A 19,545-nucleotide genomic window follows, 5' to 3' on the forward strand; every position below is an offset into this window, starting at 1 on the left:
ATTCTAGCTTTTTTTTATTCTAGCCACCCAGATTGACGGTGGGTCTGCCTTTCCCAGTCCACTGACTCAAATGTTAATCTCCTTTGGAACAAACACCCTCACAGACACACCCAGGAACCATACTTTGCATCCTTCAATCCAATCAAGTTAACACTGAATATTAATCATCACAGTAGGGTAATGCTTTTCCTTGTGACTACCATGGAGACAAGGTCAGGCTGTGAGAGAATCATCAACCTAATATCAGACTACTTGAGGAGGTGAAGCTTTCCTGTAAGTGACAAAGGGTTTCTTCCTTACCTTTATTTTCTTAGGAAATATCTATGATTTGTCCTCTAGCTCTTTTTAAGTTCCACTATGTGATATTAATGATGGGCTTCCTTTCCAAAGAAACCCATATGCTTGTCCTAAAAGGTAAGTGTAGGGAATTACTCTGTAGGGAATTACCTGGCCCTAGCAGACCAACATACCAGGACTAGATGGCTTAAATAACAGATATTTTCTCACAGTACTGGAGGCTGGAAAGTAAGATTGAGGTGCCAGCTGATTCTTTTTCTGGTAATGGCTTTCTTCCTGGTTTTCAGATGGCTGTCTTCTTGCTGTGTCCTCACATAGTGAGCTCTGGTGTCTCTTCTTCTTATAAGGACACCAGCCCCTTCATATTAGGGCCCAACCCTTTTGACCTCATTTAATCTTTATTTTGACCTCATTTAACCTTTAATCCTTGTAGGGCCTATCTCCAAATATAGTCACATTGGGGATTAGGACTTCAACATATGAATTTTGGGGAGACACAATTCAGTAATTCAATCCATAGCAGATACTAAGCTACCAAGAGTATGGAATTCCATTTCAGAAGCTCTCCAAACAAATTAAGATTATTATCTGCCTGGATGATTCTGAAGGGTGAAATTCTGTTTAGCTAGAGGCAAATGACTGATTTAATATTTTCCAGAACTCCAAGTCTGTGAATTATAACAGCATCATTCTCTCTCCTCCTTATATATAAAATGGTTTCATTTTCATGATAAAATAAATTTCATTATGACCCATACTTCTCCCAATAAAAACTCCTGGGGAAAGTTTTGGGGGTTTCCAGGTAAACTAATTTTACAGCAAGATATTTTTTCTATTGAGCGATTTCCTCTATTTTTTCTCTATCAAGTTATTTCCTTTAGCTTCAAAACTACAAAAGCATAGTAGGTTTTTTTCCCCCTCTAATTCTGTTTTTTAAAAATTGGCATTCAATTAAAACCTAGATGACAGGCTGATGGGTGCAAGAAACCACCATGGCACATGTATACCTATGTAACAAACCTGCACGCTCTGCACATGTATCCCAGAACTTAAAGTAAAATGAAAAAAATAAAAAATACAAAAATGGGCGTTCAATAATCAAGAGGCATTTTGAATAAGTCTTTAAAATTAATACTTGAGTATTCCTAGAGTAGTTAATTTCTAAGTGAAACTGACAATAGTTTCTTCCAAAGCTTGGTTACAGTCCATGAACCTATAAACTAAAAAGTACCTTTCCTGTGAGTACTTCAGAGATTGATGTACAGAATACACTGCAAATCTAATTTTTACTGCTGTGGCACTGGGAAATTCCAGAGAGTATAAAAATATAGGGTATTTTAACCTGACTGTAAATTATGAGTTTACGGTATTGAAAAGGGGGAATATGCATCCAACTTATGTTAAGCTCCTTAAAGAAAATTTAAAAAAATAAGAACACTGTAATGGCTTAGCATTGTTCTTTGGGAACAGTTATTACAAGTAAGGACTACAGCATTCAATGAAAAGGAATGTGGAATCTTTCACATATTAACTATTCTAGGCACGGCCACTGAAGCAGATACATAAATCCAAGGTGATTGATTGAAAATGTAAGTTACCACATATTTGCAAATTACAATACCATATTTATTTATCTAATGTTTGATTTTAAGAAGAAACTGAAAACTGAAGCATTGTCTGTAAGTTATTACATAGACTTTTACTTAAGCTTATGGGTTTTTATGTTATTTATTTATCTTGACATAAGAATAGGCTAACTGTTATATCACAGTTCATGGGCTTTATTCTTATGACTGCCTCTAAGAAACCCCAGTGTTTGGTTGGGCGTGGCGGCTCATGCTTGTAATCCTAACACTTTGGGAGGCCGTAGCGGGCAAATCACTTGAGGTCAGGAGTTGGAGACAAGCCTGGCCAACGTGGTGAAACCCTGTCTCTACTAAAAATACAAAAAAAAAAAAAATTAGTTGGGCGTGGTGTCGGGTGCCTGTAGTTCCAGCTACTTGGGAGGCTGAGGCAGGAAAATTGCTTGAACTGGGGAGGCAGAGGTTGCAGTGAGCTGAGATCACGCCACCGCACTCCGGCCTGGGAGACAGAGCGAGACTCTATCTCAAAAAAAAAAAAAAAAAAAAAAAACCCTCGTTTTTGACTTATTTATTTAATACACATATACATCCCTCTAATCATTTTGTTCCATAATATCAGTAAAAATTAGCATATCCCAAATATGAATATATTAAAAACTCACGTTGCATCTCTGTATTTATTATGTATACCAGAAACATACGCACAATAGAAATTTTAAAAGATAAAGACAAAATGATTTAACATTTAATTTTTAATTTTTTTTTTTTTTGAGATGGAGTGTCACTCTGTTGCCCAGGTTGGAGTACAGTGGAGCAATCTTGGCTCACTGCAACCTCCACCTCCCAGGTTCAAGCGATTCACCTGCCTCAGCCTCTCGAGTAGCTGAGATTACAGGTGATCACCACCACGCCCAGCTAATTTTTGTATTTTCAGTAGAGACAGAGTTTCACCATGTTGCCCAGGCTGGTCTCGAACTCCTAACCTCAAGTGATCCACCCGCCTTGGCCTCCCAAAGTGCTGGGATTACAGGCATGAGCCACCACACCTGGACAACACTGAATTTTTTAAAGTACCAAGTTAGAACAATGACTAGATATTCTTATTTTGGAAGGTCTTGGTTTAACACTTTATTATATGATGGTTTGAGTTTATTTATTTGGAGACAGGGTGTCACTCTGTTGCTCAGGATGGAGTACAGTGGCATGATCTCAGCTCAGTGAAGCCTCTCCCTCCCAGGTTCAAGTGATTCTCCTGCCTCAGTCTCCTGAGTAGCTGGGACTACAGGTGCATGCCACCACACCTGGCTAATTTTTGTATTTTTTGGTAGAGATGGGTTTTTACCATGTTGGCTAGGCTGGCCTCGCACTCCTGATCTCACGTGATCCACCCACCTAGGCCTCCCAAAGTGCTGGGATTATAGGCGTGAGCCACCGCACCCCACCTGGGTTTTATTTTTGATTAAAAAAAATGGAGACCTTATTTTTTAGAACAGTTTTAGATTTACAGAAAAATTGAGAAGATAGTAGAGAGTTCTCGTATACTCTGCATCCAACTTCCTGTATTACTAACATCTTACGTTATTATGGCATGTTTGCTACTTTTTTTTTTTTTTTTTTTTTTTGTGAGATAGGGTCTCATTCTGTCACCCAGGCTGGAGTGCAGTGGTGCGATCATGGCTCACTGTTGCCTCAACCTCCCAGGCTCAAGAAGTCTTCCCACCTCAGCCTCCCGAGTAGCTGGGACCACAGGTGCATGCCACCACACCTGGCTAATTTTTGTCTTTGTAGAGATAGGGTTTCACCATGTTGCCTAGGCTGATCTTGAACTCCTGGGCTCAGGCAGTACTCCTGCCTCAGCCACCCAAAGTGCTGGGATTACAGGCGTGAACCACTCCATTTGTTACAATTAATGAACTAGTACTGATATATTAACTAAAGTCTATGGTTTATTCAGATTTCTTTGTTTAACCTAATGTCTTTTTTTTGTTGTTGTTACAGGATCCGACCCAGGACACCAGAATTACATTTAGTTGCCATCTCTCCTCTTCGCTGTGAGTTTCTCATAATATTTCTTGTTTTTGATGACCTTGACAGTTTTAAGACCACTGGTAAAGTATTTTGTAGGATGCCCCTCTAATGGAATTGTCTAATTTTTTTTTTTCTAATTGGACTGGTGTTGTGGGTTTAGGGGAGGAAAACCACAGAAGTACAATGCCATTTTCATCAGATCATATGAAGGTTACATGCCATCAATATGATTTATCACTGAGCTCAGGTCACATATTAACTTGGTGGCCTGTTTTTAAGTTTTCAGTTTCTAAGATCCAGTAGCAAGCCAAACTTGTTCCTTAAAAGCAGAGTAGTTACCCACAACGACAGAGATTTGCTCCAAAATCCTAAGGGTTTGTACTGTGATTCACCTATGGTTGCTTGCCAAAATTCTAAACAGCGTTTACTTATTTTTTGGGAGAAAGGGGCTTGCTCTGTTGCCTAAGCTGGCGTGCAGTGGCATGATCATAGCTCACTCTAACTTGAATTCCTGGGCTCAAGGGATCCTGCCTCAGCCTTGCAAGCAGTTAGGACGGACTACAACTACAGGTGTGCACTACCACACCTAGCTAATTACATGGTGTGTGTGTGTGTGTGTGTGTGTGTGTGTGTGTGTGTGTGTGGAGGTAGAGCTGGTCTCAAACTCCTGGGCTAAAGTGATCCTCCCACCTTGGCCTCCTAAAGTGCTGGGATTACAGATGTGAGCCACTGTGCATGGACTCTCAATAACATTTAAATCGGCCATTGACACTTTAAGTACCATCAGATCTGCTGGATCATATGGCCCAAATGGCAGAGCAACTTGCCCAGTAGCCTAGACCTGTTGTAGAGCCTTCTCTTCTCCTACTAGGTATTGTGGTGTTTTTTTTTTTTTTTTTTTTTTTTTTTGGTTCTGTAAGGGGCCAAATGCAACAACTTATTCTTCAGCTTAAAGTGATATCTTGACATGTCCTATACTGGTCCCCTAGGAATTTCATGAGGTGGAGGGCCCCAGATGTTTTGTGACACTTATTTCCTGTCTTCAGACATTCAAATATTTTACCAATATATCTAGAGTAATTGCTACTTCCTGCTCACCATGAGTAATCGGCATAATATCATCAATGTAATGGACCAGTATGAAGTTCTTTGGAAGGGGAAGACTAAATTATGACATAGGGCTAAAGGGTTGATATAGCCTTGTAGTGGGACAGGAAGTTGTATAGTGGTCTTGCCAGTTGAAGGTAAATTCCTTCTCATGGTATTTTCTAATAGGTATACAGGGAAAAAGCATGTGCCTGATTAACAGCTGCATACCAAGTACTAGGAGATGTGTTGATTTGCTCAAGTAATGAAACATCTAAATGGCAGTGCAACTGGAGTCACCATGTAATTAGGTTTATAAGAATCCATTGTCATTTTCCAAGATCCATTTCTGTTTTGCACATGCCAAATAGGTGAGGGGAAAAGAAATGTAGTGGTTATCACCACCTCTGCAACTTTCAAGTCTTTGACAGTGGCACTTATCTTTACAATCTCTCAAGAATGTGGCATTGCTTTTAGTTTGCTATTCTCATAGGTATAAGCAGTTCTAGTGGCTTCCATTTGGCCTTTCCTGTTACAAGTCTTTACAGGTCAGGGAACCAACGTGGGGATTCTTCCAGCTGTTGAGCACATCTCTTTGTTTGTTTTTGAGACAGAGTCTTGCCCTGTCGCCCAGGCTGGAGTGCAATGGTGTGACCTCGGCTCACTGCAACCTCTGCCTCCCAGGTTCAAACGATTCTCCTGCCTCAGCCTCCCGAGTAGCTGGGATTACAGGTGCCCGCCACCACACCCAGCTATTTTTTTGTTGTTGTTGTATTTTTAGTAGAAATGGGGTTTCACCATGTTGGCCAGGCTGGTCTTGAACTACTGACCTTGTGATCTGCCCACCTCGGCTTCCCAAAGTGCTGGGAATACAGGTATGAGCCACTGTCCCTGGCCGAGTATATCTCTTTTAATTATGCATTCTGGAACTGGGGAAATAGAAGCACAGGATGGGTCCAGGGACTCAACAGGTCTAATGAGAGATGAACCTGAGCTGAAACTCCATTGATCACTCAACCTCCATTAAGCCTCTACTCTGACTGGTAGGCCAAATGAAGCTTTTCGTTTCCCCAGATTAGTATCAGGTCAGAACCACTGCGTAGTAATCCCTGACAAATCTGATTATTTCTCTTCCCCCAATGCACAGTTACCCTGGTGGATGGCTATTGGTCTCTTTGGGGGAAATAACAATATACATTTTTGGCAATGTAGCAGAGTCTTTCCTCAAGATGATCCAGCCTCTCCTTCATTCAGAGTTCTGAGAGTGTAAACTACCTCAAGTCTGGGAATTGATTGAGAGGTTGTGACTGTTTTGGTGATGCAAGTTAGGATATGTTTCCTAGAGACACAATGATTAACTGGCCAACAGCACATGTCTCTGTAAGTAAGACAATATTGTTTTAGCTCTGCTGGTAATTATAGTAATCATGCCCACCTACTTTTTGGCAATTAAGTGCTACCCTGGGGGAGGCACTTAGGAATCCTAGTTTGATGGTAGCAGTTTCCACTGTAAGATATATGTGACTAAAGAGAAGAGCAGCCACAGATCTCTTCAAGGATGCTAGGATTCTCCTCACAAATTTAATTCTTAGTCGTGGTGAAAGGTATGTCCTCTGGACCCTTCTGGGGTGGGTAAGCAGGTCTTAAATGATAAATCCACTCTAATATTCCAATCTCCCCAAGCCTGTGGATACCTTTCTCTACAGATACCTAGGCAGTTCTGGCACTTCAACTTCATTTAGCATAGGCCCTTCGGGTGGATGGAGGTTCAACGATCAATGGAGTTTTCACTCAGATCCTTCTCACGGTGGGCTCAGTGGGTCCCCAAACCTATCCTGTGGTTATTTTCCTAGTTTGACATGCATAATTGGAAAAGACATACTCAGTGATTAAACACACCATTAGAGCTTTTTCTAAGCCTCTGAGATAAAACATTGAATCCAGAATCTCTGGTGGGTCCATATCAATAAATTTGGCCTGATAGAATTTATAACCTTTCCACCTTGATCCCTATGAGTTTCCTGGGGTGGTCATGACAAAGTACCACAAACTGTGTGTCTTAAAACAACAAAATTTATTCTCTTGCAGTTTTGGGGGCTAGAAGTCTGAAATCAGGTTTTTGGCACGGCCAAGCTTCTTCGGAAGGCACTTTGGAATAATCCTTCTTTGCCTTTTCTTAGTTTGTGCTGGCTCCTGGCATTCTGCGGCATTTCTTGGCTTCCAGTTGCATCACTCCAATCCCTGCTTCTATCTCCAAATGGCCTTCTTCCCTCTGTGCTCATTTATCTATGTGTCCTCTTCTAAGGGCGCCAACCATTGGATTTAGGGCTCACTCTATACCAGCATGACCTCATCTTAACTAATTACATCTGCAAAAACCCTATTTCCAAATAAGTTAATATTGTGAGGGTCTAGGTGGACGTGAATTTTGGGGGATCTTATTCAACCCTCTACAATCCCACACCTTAATAGTCTTTGTATATTCTTTTGTATGCTCTGAATTTTTTAGCATGTGCATTTATTACTTTTTCGAGTAAAATTAAAGGAGAAAACAATATCCCCGGAGTTATGTGGCACAAAATATAAATATTCTTTCTGTCCACTTTCTCCCTTGGAGGTCGCTACTATCTAGTCTCCCTAAGCTGGTCTTCCAAGTCCTGCCCTTCTCCAAACTTTTACCAAACTGAAGACAAAGTGATTTTTCAAAATGATCTCAGGATCTGTCAATGAGGATTAAGCATAAGTGCCAAAGTTAGCCTAATATGGCTTTTCATGATCTGGTCTCCAGTACCCCTCTTTCAATTTCATCTTTCGATACAATCCCCTGCTCCCCACCTGTTCCGCCGTGGACTCCTCGCGGGTGTCTGAAGTGCCCACGCCATTCCATCCCGCCCTATTCCAGCGCTGCACTCTGCCTCAGCGCTGCTTCTTGCACCCACGACTGCAACTCAACCTCCGAGGCTACTCCTCTACTTCACCCGAGATGAAGCATTTCGCCTTTGGATGCTTGAAAACGGTTAATATTTTCCATTTTGTTCCTCTTAAATCAAAATGTTTACATGAAATACTATGATCCAAGAACACACGCTGCTGCGCTTGCTTAATCGGGTCGAGTTGAACCAGTTCGCCTTCTCCGCCCCAACCCCCGAGCCGTAACACCCAGCCCTGGAGCGACTAGCCTGGCCCGACAGGGTAGGCCCAAGCCCGCTGGGCTCGGGCGTCGGAACCGCCCCGGCGGGGGAAAGCCCAGGCAGGCCGCAGCCGCGCTTCACAGCTGAGGAAAACCCGCTCCGGCGGAGGGCAACACTCAGAAGCCGAGAGTGACACCGCGAGGCGCCGGAACGCGTCAGCACCCTTCACACCTAAGACCAGACTTCCTCCTCCTCACCCAGGACGCTCCCCGCTGCTCATCCGGTCGTTTCCCGCTCTCACACCCTCTGCCAGTCCCCACACAGCTGACAAGGGAAGCAAGCCAGCAGCGCCCGGGAACAGATGAAGCGCAGCAGCCGCATCGCGCGGTTCCCCCTCCAGGCTCCGGCGCCTCAGCCCACACACGTGTATGCGCATGCGCCGCGTCCTGGCTTCTCCGCCTTCGGCCGCACCTCCTCGCACAGGGTCGGAGGCCGTGGGGCGGGCCACGGTGACGCGCGCGGAAGCGATCTGTGGACCGTCGGAAACCGCCCCGGCGGCTGAGAGGCTGCGGCCACTGCCTGGCACCCCGACAGGAGGGGCTCCGGATCGTTCGGAGCCGGCTGAACCCCTTCGGCCGCGAGCGGCCGCATGAGTCGGGGGACTATGCCCCAGCCCGGAGCGTGGCCGGGCGCGAGCTGCGCCGAGACGCCGGCGCGGGAGGGCGGGAAGGTGGCGGCCAGCGGGCAGCCGCGGCCCGAGATGCAGTGCCCGGCTGAGCAGTGAGTGCGCGGGGCGCGGGGCGCGGGCCGTGGGCGGCGGGCTCGGTCCCCTCCGGAAGCCGGGCTGGGGTGGGGAGTCGTTAGCGGAGGGTCCCTGGGCGTCTTCAATTCTGAGTGAGGCCGTTGGCGACAAGGAGGAATTGGCAGTTTTGCCCAGTGTCCGAGTGCAGATTTTTAACCCCAGGGCCCCTCACAATTCTGGTCACACAGTGTCTCCCCTCCCGTCTCATTTTTGACACCTGCACGTCTGAAGTTAAAGAAAGTTCCAGAAACTTGGGAAGCAAACCCAAGAAGTGATGTATTTTATTACTAGCTCCCGCTAGATCTTTCCTCCAGCCTAGCACAGGGAGGAAGTGAGGTCGTCCCTGCCGCAGCCGCCGGGAAACGGAGCCGCGCGACATGTTCTTGGAGGCGACGTCCCACCTGTTGGACAGACTTTGGACCGAATCTGACCCATTCTCTTTGACCCTTTAACGGCCTGACTAGTATGCCTTCCCGCTTTTCCTTTTAAAAAGGAAAGTCAGTGCTGGTTAGATCAATTCCTTACTGTACTGTGAAGAAGACGATTTGGGAAGAGTTCCTAATTTCTGCAAGGGTCTGGGGGTACGCGTGGAAGCAGAATAGAAACTCGAGTGAAACTTTTCTACACTTCCGAGTTCTAGGCAGCTATAAATGCCCTTGGAATTTAAGAAATTATGAAAGCACACAGACAACCAGTTTGACAGATATTTTAACTGGCTGGAAAGTTAAATTTAAGATGTGTTTAAATGCAAAAAGCACTGCTAGAACTTTTGAAAAAAAAAATTCCTAAAAAGGGGTCTTTTGGAGGCCTGTTAGGTAGATATTGTGTTATAATAACGTGTTTGCATAGTACTTAGACGTTCTCATTTGTTGAGAACCCCCTTGGGATGGTGTTATTCACACTTAACGGGTTAATGGCCACTGGAAAATAAGATTGAAAGTCAGTGGTGTCACACTCCTGCCTCCAGAGCTAGGCAGTAAGTGAAGTAAGTTAGTGAAGTTGGCCAGGACCTGGAGAGCTGTCTCTGTTGAGAGGCAGGGTCCCCTAAGCTCAAGCCTGTAATTGCTGCATCTTATGTATTTAAAGAATCCAACTATTTGGGCTTTGCATGAAATAACGCTGCTTTTTAAACAGTGGCACCTATTTTTTTTTTTTTTTTTTTTAAATTGAAACAACTGTACAGGCCCAGTGTGGGCTGATGTGTCCTGTGGCGGCCAGTTTGCTTTCTGGGTTAGAGTCTATTAGGCCATTTTTGTGTCGCTATAAGGAAGGTACCTCAGGCTGGGTAATTTATAAAAGGAAAAGAGGTTTAATTGGCTCGTGGTTCTGCAGGCTTTGCATGAAGCTTGGTGCCTGTCTCTGCTTGGTTCTGGTGAGGCCTCAGGGGGCTTTATTTAACTTATGGCCGGAAGCCAGGTGGGACCAGGCAATCACATGGTGAGAGAGGGAGGAAGAGAGAGGGTAGAGGTGCCACAGACTTTGAAACAACCAGATCTGGTGTGAACTTGGAGTCAGCACTCATCCATCACCAAGGGCATGGCACTAAGCCATTCATGAGGGATCCAAATACCTCCCACCAGTTCCCACCTCCAATACTGGGGTTTATACTTTAACATGAGATTTAGAGGGGACAGATATCCAGACTGTATCATTCTGCTCCTGGCCACCCCACATCTCATGTCTTTCTCACGTTGGAAAATATGGTAATCTCTTTCCAGCCATTCTCCAAAGTCTTAACTCATTCTAGCATCAAGTCCAAAACCCTAAGCCTCATCCAAGACTCATCTCTTTCCACCTATGAGCTTGTGAAATCAGACAAGTTATTTAATTCCACAAATTCCTGGGACATGGACAAGTGCAGCCAAATTCTTTGCTAGGACATAACAGGGGTGACCTTTACTCATGTTCCCAATAACTTCCTCATTTCCATCTGAGACCTCATCAGCCTGGCCTTCACTGTCCATATTTCTTTTTTTCTTTTTTTTTTTTATTGAGATGGAGTCTCGCTTTGTCGTGCAGGCTGGAGTGCAGTGGTGCAATCTTGGCTCACTGCAACCTCTGCCTCCCAGGTTCAAATGATTTTCCTGCCACAGCCTCTGGAGTAGCTGGGATTACAGGCGTCTACCACCATGCCTGGCTAATTTTTGTTTGTGATTTTGTTTTTAGTAGAGATGGAGTTTCACCATGTTGGCCAGGCTGGCTTCGAACTCCTGACCTCAAGTGATCTGCCCGCCTAGGCCTCCCAAAGTGCTAGGATTACACACCCAGCCCACTGTCCATATTTCTTTCAGCATATTGGTCACAGCCATTTAACCAGTTTCTGAGAAGTTCCAAACTTTCCCGCGTTTTTCTGTCGTCTTCTGAGCCCTCCAGGCTCTTCCAACCTCTGCCCATTACCCAGTTCCAAAGCTGCTTCCACATTTTCAGGTATCTTTATAGCAATACTCGACCCCTCAGTACCAATTTTTTGTATTAGACTGCTTTTGCATTGTCATAAAGAAATATCCGAGGCTGGGTAATTTATAAAGAAAAGAGATTTAATTGGCTTATGGTTCTGCAGGCTGTACAGGAAGCTTGGTGCCTGTATCTGGTTGGCTTCTGGTGAGGCCTCAGGGAGCTTTTACTCATGGCAGGAAGCCAAGTGGGACCAGGCGATCACATGGTGAGAGAGAGTGAGGTGGAGGTGAGGTGCCACAGACTTTTTAGCAACCAGATCTTGCATGAACTCAGAGTAAGACCACACTCATCACCAAGGCCATGGTGCTAAGCCATTCATGAGGGATCTACCCCCATGATCCAACCACCTCCCACTAGGCTTATCTCCAACCCTGGGGATTACCTTTTAGCATGAGATTGGACGGGAGAAATATCCAAATCATATCAGAGACTTAACCTCAGACTCTGCAGAGGGTTAAAGAGAGGGTCTCTTGCCCCCAACCCCTGCTCCACAGGCCCGTGCTGGTTCCTAATCGCGGCTTTGCCTTCCTTCTACCCTGGTGGTGACAACAGTGCGCTTAATTTAATGCCCTGTCTCACGTGCTGCACCTCAGCCCCAGCTGTGTCATGCCTTCTGAGCAATGCAGAAACTTTGAAGCCAGACCATGTTCTCAAAAGTATATGTAGTTATTTGGCAAGTTTTCTGGTGGGTGTGATTCTCATTCAGAACACCTGTGAAAATAGACAATGGTAGGAAGAAGTGCTCTTTCTTGAAAAGTTTTTGTGGCACAGGTGCCTCTTCTGTCTGCTGCTAGTAGAACTATATAGACTTAGAGCTGAAAGGAATGTAAAAAAAAAAAACTAGCCTAGGTTTGTCATTTTACACATTCACAGATTTTTAAAGTGTAGCTTGGCTGGAGAGACCCCGATGCATCAATGGGAACCTCCCGCTACCTCTTCTGGGCTTTCTCAGCAAAACCAGGCAGAGAGACATGATTTATAGTGACAGCCAACTTCACTTTTTTTTTGGTTTGCTTCCCAAGTTTGCTTCCCAGTAGATGTTCTGGTTTTTGTGTGTGGTTTTTAGCAGCTTAATTTTGTTTTATCCTTATTTTTCTTGTGTTTGATTGTCTCGTTCTCTTTCACCTCTCGTAAGATGGGGCAGAACAAGAGAGGTGAGTTTAAGATGTCATCTTTTAAACATCATGTCTCGAGTTTTGGACTTTCTAGCCTTTTTCCATCTTTCTGACTTGGCAGTATCTGGGTAGTGGGCTGTTTCTCTATGGTATTTTCTCATGGGCTAGAGAAACTGTACTACAGTTGTCATATAAACAAAGTTTGCAATATAAGGTATTCATGTCAATTCCTGCATGATGATATTTACAGCTTAATAGTTGAGTATCAATTTAAATAGTGTAATGTGCATTTTTATTCTGTGTTTTTTTGTCATTGCAGCCAAGGCCTTTCTTTCTGCCCAGATAGTTGGGTTTGCTATGCAGAGGAATCATTTAAAATGTTTACACTTAGAAGTGTGAACACTGTAAGACTATAGAAGTTTTGAGATATCCTATAGAGTCATTTTTAATACATTCAGTGGACAGTAATTACAAATACAAATCATAGCCCAACTTCTGCAGCTGAATTAGACATTCGGGATGTGACTCTGAAGGCTGTGGTGACGAGTCGAGAAAGAGATGGCTTATTTCCTAGGTAGCACACTAGGTTACTCTTGATTCCTTTCCACTAAGCTCTTCACATTTCACACGTGAGAGAAGTGGGGGAAAAGAAACATAAACCACATGGATAAGCTACTTTGTTTTCTTGTTTGCTTGTTTTATGAGACAGGGTTGCTCTCTGTTGCCCAGTTTGGAGTGCAGTGACAATCATGGCTCACTGTAGCCTCAACCTTCTGGGCTCAAGCGATCCTCCCACCTCAGCCTCCTAAGTAGCTGGGGCAACAGGTGCACGCCACCATACCCAGCTAATTTTTTTTTACTTTTTGTAGAGACAGAGTCTCACTATGTGGCCCAGGCTGGTCTCTAACTCTTGGGCTCAAGCAATCCTCTTGCCACAGCTTCCTGAAGTCCTGGGATTACAGGCGTGAGCCACAGTGCCCAGTGATGAACTACTTTGTATATCTCATTGCAGTTTTTCTTTCCCTCCCTCCCTCCCTCCCTTCCTTCCTTTTTTCCATACACCCATCAGCTCATTTGAGAGCTGTGGTTGGCTCACATCTCCTGGACAAGTCCTAAGGATGGCCTGAAACATAACTTAGGATCACATTTGAAGAAATCTTTTGTCAGACCAGATTAGTTGACCTTCAGGCTCCCTCTGCTGCTCTCCTATGCTCTATCCCCTGCTCACTCCACCCCCAACATCTGACTCCTGCTGATCTGGTCCTGCGACATGGTTGCTGGCTAGGCCAGAAATGCTTAGGGAATTGAGAAGAGACTACTCCATGGTCTTTCTCTGCCTGAGGGTGAGACAGGGTTTGAATCTGTGGAGGCATACTGTCGGTGAACCCCTCTGAAATTGAAAGCAATTTTATGTGTGTTTCTGAGCTTAGGTTCTGATGAAATCTGAATTCTCAGAGGGGCTGTGAACAAAAAAAGTGAAACACTGTTGTTCTTGTGGATGTATTTTCTGCCCCACCCCACCCCCAGATGCTGCTACAGTTTGGAGTAGGGATAAAGTCCACTTTCTCCCAACCTGATGAAGAGCCTGCTTTGAGGCCCAGAGCTGGGATGTCTCTAAGAATCAAACCTTATTGAGAGTGGCTGCATTGACCCCAGGTACCTCTGGAAGTCACATGGAGTAGCATGAGCCAGTCGTGGAAAGTCCACTTGCAGAAGAGGGGTGGAATTTTGGCCTGGGTGCCGGTACTTTCCTGTATTTGATCGTTCACCCATCTCTGAACTGCAAAGTGGTGAAGAAAGGCTGGGTTGAGTGGTCTTTGCTTTTCCTGTGCCTGTGTGGGAAGGTGTGTTAGTGTAATACTGGTTGACACTGTCTCACCAACATTGCCTTAGTGTTGCCATTAGTCTCATAGGAGAGGCTAAGTTAAGTGTGAACTGCAGGGTTCAAGTCCAGAGAGTTGAATTTAAAAAAGCCATACTTAGTTCTTTTAGACAACTAAGGGGAACAACTTTTAAAAGGTTCATAATGGTGAGTGATTAAAATTCTGTCTTGTTAGCTTTGTATATACATTAGAATTGATTTTTTTTCTATTACGTATTTACTTGAATCAAAAATTGAAAAACGGGCTTCACAGAAATGCCTTCTGCTTCACTAAGCTCTGCTTTTAACTCACAGCTTTTGCTCTTAGGAATAGTATAATTTTGTGTCTGTACGGTAAGCATGTTTAAAATAAGTTTTCAAAAATTGGTTGGTATGCAGGTCTTTGAACAGAGCAAGTGGTACCAGTTATAATTTAGTATGCAATGTTACATAGCTTACTCAGTTGGATATGTTGCCTTAATATAAAAAATAAAATATTTTATCTCTAGGTTAAGAGAAAATAGGTAAATAGGCTGGGCTTGGTGGCTCACACCTGTAATCCCAGCACTTTGGGAGGCCGAGGCAGGCGGATCACCTGAGGTCAGGAGTTCGAGAGCAGCCTGGCCAATGTGGTGAAACCCCGTCTCCACTGAAAATACAAAAATTAGCTGGGTGTGGTGGCAGACGCCTGTAATCCCAGTTACTCAGGAGGATGAGGTAGGAGAATTTCTTGAACCTGGGAGGCGGAGGTTGCAGTGAGCTGAGACTGCACCATTGCACTCCAGCCTATGCAATAAGAGCGAAACTCTGTCTCAAAAAAAGAAAATAGGTAAATATTGTTTAATAGGAGCTTGAAAATATACACTTTAAAATAATGCCATGGTGCAAAACTAAGAATTTTCTAACTAGGAATTGTTAGCATTTGGTTTTAAAATTTAGGCTGAGCACGGTGGCTCACACCTGTAATCCCAGCTCTTGAGGAGATCACGGCGGGAGGATCTCTTGAACCCAGGACTTTTGAGACCATCCTGGACAACATAGTGAGACCCTGACTCTATAACAAATTTTAAAAATTAGCCAGATGCGGTGGTGCATGCCTGTGGTCTCAGCTACTTGAGCCTGAGGTGGGAAGACTGCTTGAGCCCAGGAGGTCGAAGCTGCAGTGAGCTGTGGTTGCATGGCTGTAGTCTAGTCTGGGCAACAGAGACCTTTTCTCAAAAAACATATATGTAATTTTTTAAATCGGCTTAATTATTTTTAAGTTGTACATATTTATGGGGCACATAGTGATGTTTTGATACACATAACTATAGTGATCAGGGTAATCAGCATGTCCATCATCTCAAACATTTATCATTTCTTTTTCTCGGGAACACTTAATATCTTTCTAGCTGTTTGAATCTATATAGTAGATTATTAACTGTAGTTACCCTACAATGGTATAGAATACTAGAACTTACTCCTTCTATCCAGCTGTAATTTTATCCTTTATTTGTATCCTTTAACAAATTTTAACTGTGGAATTGAGAGTGACTGCCAGAAAGTCAAGTCATTTGGACTTTGGCTTAACTTTTCTTTACCACACAACTTTTTGCTCTGGTGATCACCTGAATCTTTGAGCTTCAGTGGTTTCTTTTGTGTCAGAGTGGATACCTCCCCACCGCCACCCCAACTTGACACACAAAAGGTTGCCAAATCCCTTTTCCTCATTGTTTTATTATCTTCCCATCCCATAACAAAAACGTAAACTTAACGTCTACCTGTTTCAGATTCCTGGCCTTTAGTATCACTTCATTTTGTCATTGTTTTCAGCTTTATTATTTTAATACTTAAAAAATAAAGCAAAAGTTTATTGAGTGAAGTATTTTTAAAATAAAATTATTTTTTGCTCTGTTTCTTCCTGTCTTTCTGTTTGCTTATCTTTCTGTTAGGTGGGTAACTATTTCATTCTGCCTGTGAAATGTCCTCCTTCCTGAATATATTGTTTGAGCTTCATTGCTCAAACCTAAAACTTATTCTTCGGGATTATTTTTTAAAATTTAATTAATTAACTAATCAATTTTTTTTTAGTGACAGGGTCTCACTCTATTGCCTGGGCGGGAGTACAGTGGTGTGATCATAGCTCACTGCAGCCTCCAACTCCTAGGCTTAAGTGATCCTCTTTCCTCAGCCTCCTCTGTAGGGGGGACTACAGGTGAGTGCCAGCATGTCCAATTAATTTTTTTTTTTTTGTAGAGGCGGGGTCTTGCTTTATGCCCAGGCTGGTATTGAATTCCTGGCTTTAAGCAGGATTATTTTTATTTTAATGGTGGCCTTTAGTAAAGGCTGTATTACATTTTCTGTATGTCCTTGGTGGCCATGAAGTTAGCAGATGTTTGTGCACAGGATCTGAGTGAAATCCAGTTGTGGTTAAAGCAATTTGATTATACTCTGGTTCTCTTATTCTTCCATTTCTGCTTTGCTTTTTTCGTATGTCCTGAATCTCTGCTCTTTATTTCCAGTAATTTCCTGTTCAGCTTCCCTTTGCATTTAGTTCTCCTGTTTGTTCTGCTGTTTGTTTGTTTCCGTTCCTTTCCTGTTGGCCTTTGTAGGAATTTGTACTTGTGGGATGGAGAGTTGCTTGTTTAGAGAACTTCCTCTGGGCATTGATGTTGGATTTTGGTTATTTTGCAGATTAAAAAGAAAGAGAACAAAAGTGGAGCCAAATGTGCATGTAGTATAGCCACAGATTTTGCTCGAAGTACAATTTTCATAGACTTAGACTAAAGAACTGGAAGAGGAACCATGTACCTTACACGGCCTCTTCCAGTCTTCTCATTTTGAAGATGAGAAAACTGAGGCCGTGGGGAAGTGGCTTGCCCAAAGATATATGCCTCTGATAATGATACTATGAAAGTGCTTTGCTTAAATGTCTGTTTTACAGGATTGGAATTTGTCCCTTATTTTATAAAGCCAGGAAGGAGGCTGAAAGATGTTGTTAAATTATTGAGAGAAGAACGAACATATTTGGTCACTTTTTATTTTAGGGCTTTGATGTATGGTCCCCACGAATCAGGTTTCTGTTTGTTTTTACCTCTGGCATGGGCTCTAAGGATGACATCACACTTTTTACTTGAAATCTCACTGGAAGCAAGAGCACATGGAAAGTACCTTTTTCTGATACTTGTTCCCTCACCCCCACAATGTTAAAATACACACAGTTACACGTTTAGAGAGAAAAAAAGAAATAAAAAATTGATAATTGGTCAGATTGTTCATTAATACTTTGCAACAGTGGATATAAAATGAGAATAAGAATAGTTTAATTTTGAGTGCTAATTATTTTCCACATATCTGTTTCTTTAAAAAGCCCTTTGAGGTGAATACTCTTACTGCCCTTTTGACAGGTGGTTAAATCTAGATGCTGAGAGGTGTAGTTACTCTAGTCATAGTTATACATACAGCTAATAAGGACTGGAATAAGGACTAGTTAAATAAACCCTGGTAGTCTAATTCCTGGGTCCCCACTCCAATCATTGCACTCTGCAGAGGGCTTACCCACATGGTGTATATCGTGATGTGTTTGGCAGGGGGCAGGTCAGGAGTTGTGGGCCGTTCAGGAAAAGGGAAGATCTGAGCAAATCACAGATGTACGAGCACACGATAGTGTTGGTCAGGCATTTGGACTGAAGTGTGAGTAATGCATAGGGAAACAATGGGATGCAAGCTAGAGTGGTGGGTGAGGTCCTAATTTTGACATTGGTTCCCTGAGTGTTTGGGAACCATTGAAAGGTTTTAGTGGGGACGTGTGAGACTTCCTTCCTCAGTCTGGCCCTCCCAGTACCCCTTCTTCATCTGTCTCTTGCCGTCTGACTCCTTCCTCTTTCCCCCAGCTGTACTAGGCCGTGTACCAGGAGCTGGGGTGATGAGGGAATTGGGGGTAGGGGTATCTCAGTCATTCACTGAATTTTTTTTTTTTTTTAGCCTGGCACCTCCTCCTTCCTGTGTTCCATTGGATCTGCAGCCGTGTGTGAGGATGGGGTGTGCTCTCATGAGGCAGGAGTATGGGGAATCGGGGGTCTTATCATTGCTTATGTGGAGGTCAGCTAGTCTCCTTGTTTTCCGCTCAGTGTGTTACTCATGCCCCCTGAAGGACTTGATGACTCCAGTTCCTGAGCCTTTCTGGGGTTCTGCGAGGTTTTCTGGCTTGCCTGCCATGGATGCACATCTACCAGCCTTGGCTTCCCTGTCCTGTGTCATTTACCACTCCATCTGCTTTCCAGCTCTTTGGACTTTCACCTGCCTTTTGGTTTCATGAAAGATAGAATTGGGGTTTCTGTTTCCCTTTATTGTCATTTTGGGGTGAATCTTGAGGGAAAAGGGGGGCATCTTCAAACCAGAAGTCCCATTCTTCGTCTTTGTCTAGCATCTAGTGGATTTTTTCCCTTTGTAGTACTTAGTGGGCTCTTGCTAGTGAACTAAAGTACTAGAGACTAGGAAGCTCTGAGTAAGAAGTTGGTAGTAGTGGACAGTGGGAATCTATGTAACAGCTGCATGGGTGGCTGGTTGATTGTGGGGTCAGGAAGCAGGAGGATTTCGAGGAGGTTTTTTAGCTTTGGCGATTTGTAATAACTGATGGTCTCTTCTTGTTTTTAAGATAGCTATTGTCAGGTTTGCTTGTGACTGTTACAAAGGTCGGCAATGGGGCCTGCATTCCTATATAAATATTTTTATCAGCACTATCTCCATTCTTGGAACTTGACAGAATCAGTTCAGGAGCTTCACTAATAAGATGCATGCTATGATGTCTAGATACATAGTTGAGGCGCTAATAGGCATTACAATTAAAATGCCCTCAGAGCTACCTAGTAAATGAAGTGACGTAACTTGTCTTATTTAAGTAAGAAATTCAGAAGTAGAAGAAAGTGGTGAGATAGAAACATAAGCATCTTTATTCTTAAGATAGAAGACCCATATTTTATCAGATTATTGTCATGTAAAGTGAAAAAAGTTAAACCCTTAGCATATTATGCATTTTGTAAGCAGCTGTATAATAGGATGGAAAATGTCAGTGCAACAAGTGTTTGAAAATGTCTGCTTTGGTGTGATTTCAGTGAGGAGGACATGTACCGTGCTGCAGATGAAATAGAAAAGGAGAAAGAATTGCTTATACATGAAAGAGGGGCATCAGGTATGTTTGGAATTG

The 19,545-nt window shown here is 43.4% G+C and overlaps 1 protein-coding gene across 3 annotated transcripts in view; it reads left to right on the plus strand.

The window, feature by feature from the left end:
- Positions 1-8,622: 8,622 nt before the first annotated feature.
- Positions 8,623-19,545, plus strand: part of OTULIN (OTU deubiquitinase with linear linkage specificity) — a 56,953-nt gene continuing 46,030 nt past the window's right edge. For all 3 annotated transcript variants that reach the window (XR_004030406.1, XM_030813921.1, XM_003263171.3), the window contains exons 1-2: positions 8,623-8,905; positions 19,454-19,530. Coding sequence is in view for 2 of the 3 variants with exons in the window: in XM_030813921.1 (XP_030669781.1) it covers positions 8,775-8,905; positions 19,454-19,530 (208 nt within the window). In the remaining variant the exon portion in view is untranslated. The remainder of the gene's footprint in view (positions 8,906-19,453; positions 19,531-19,545) is intronic.

Source organism: Nomascus leucogenys, chromosome 6 (genome assembly GCF_006542625.1).
Source record: "Nomascus leucogenys isolate Asia chromosome 6, Asia_NLE_v1, whole genome shotgun sequence".
Classification (NCBI taxonomy): Eukaryota; Metazoa; Chordata; class Mammalia; order Primates; family Hylobatidae; genus Nomascus; species Nomascus leucogenys.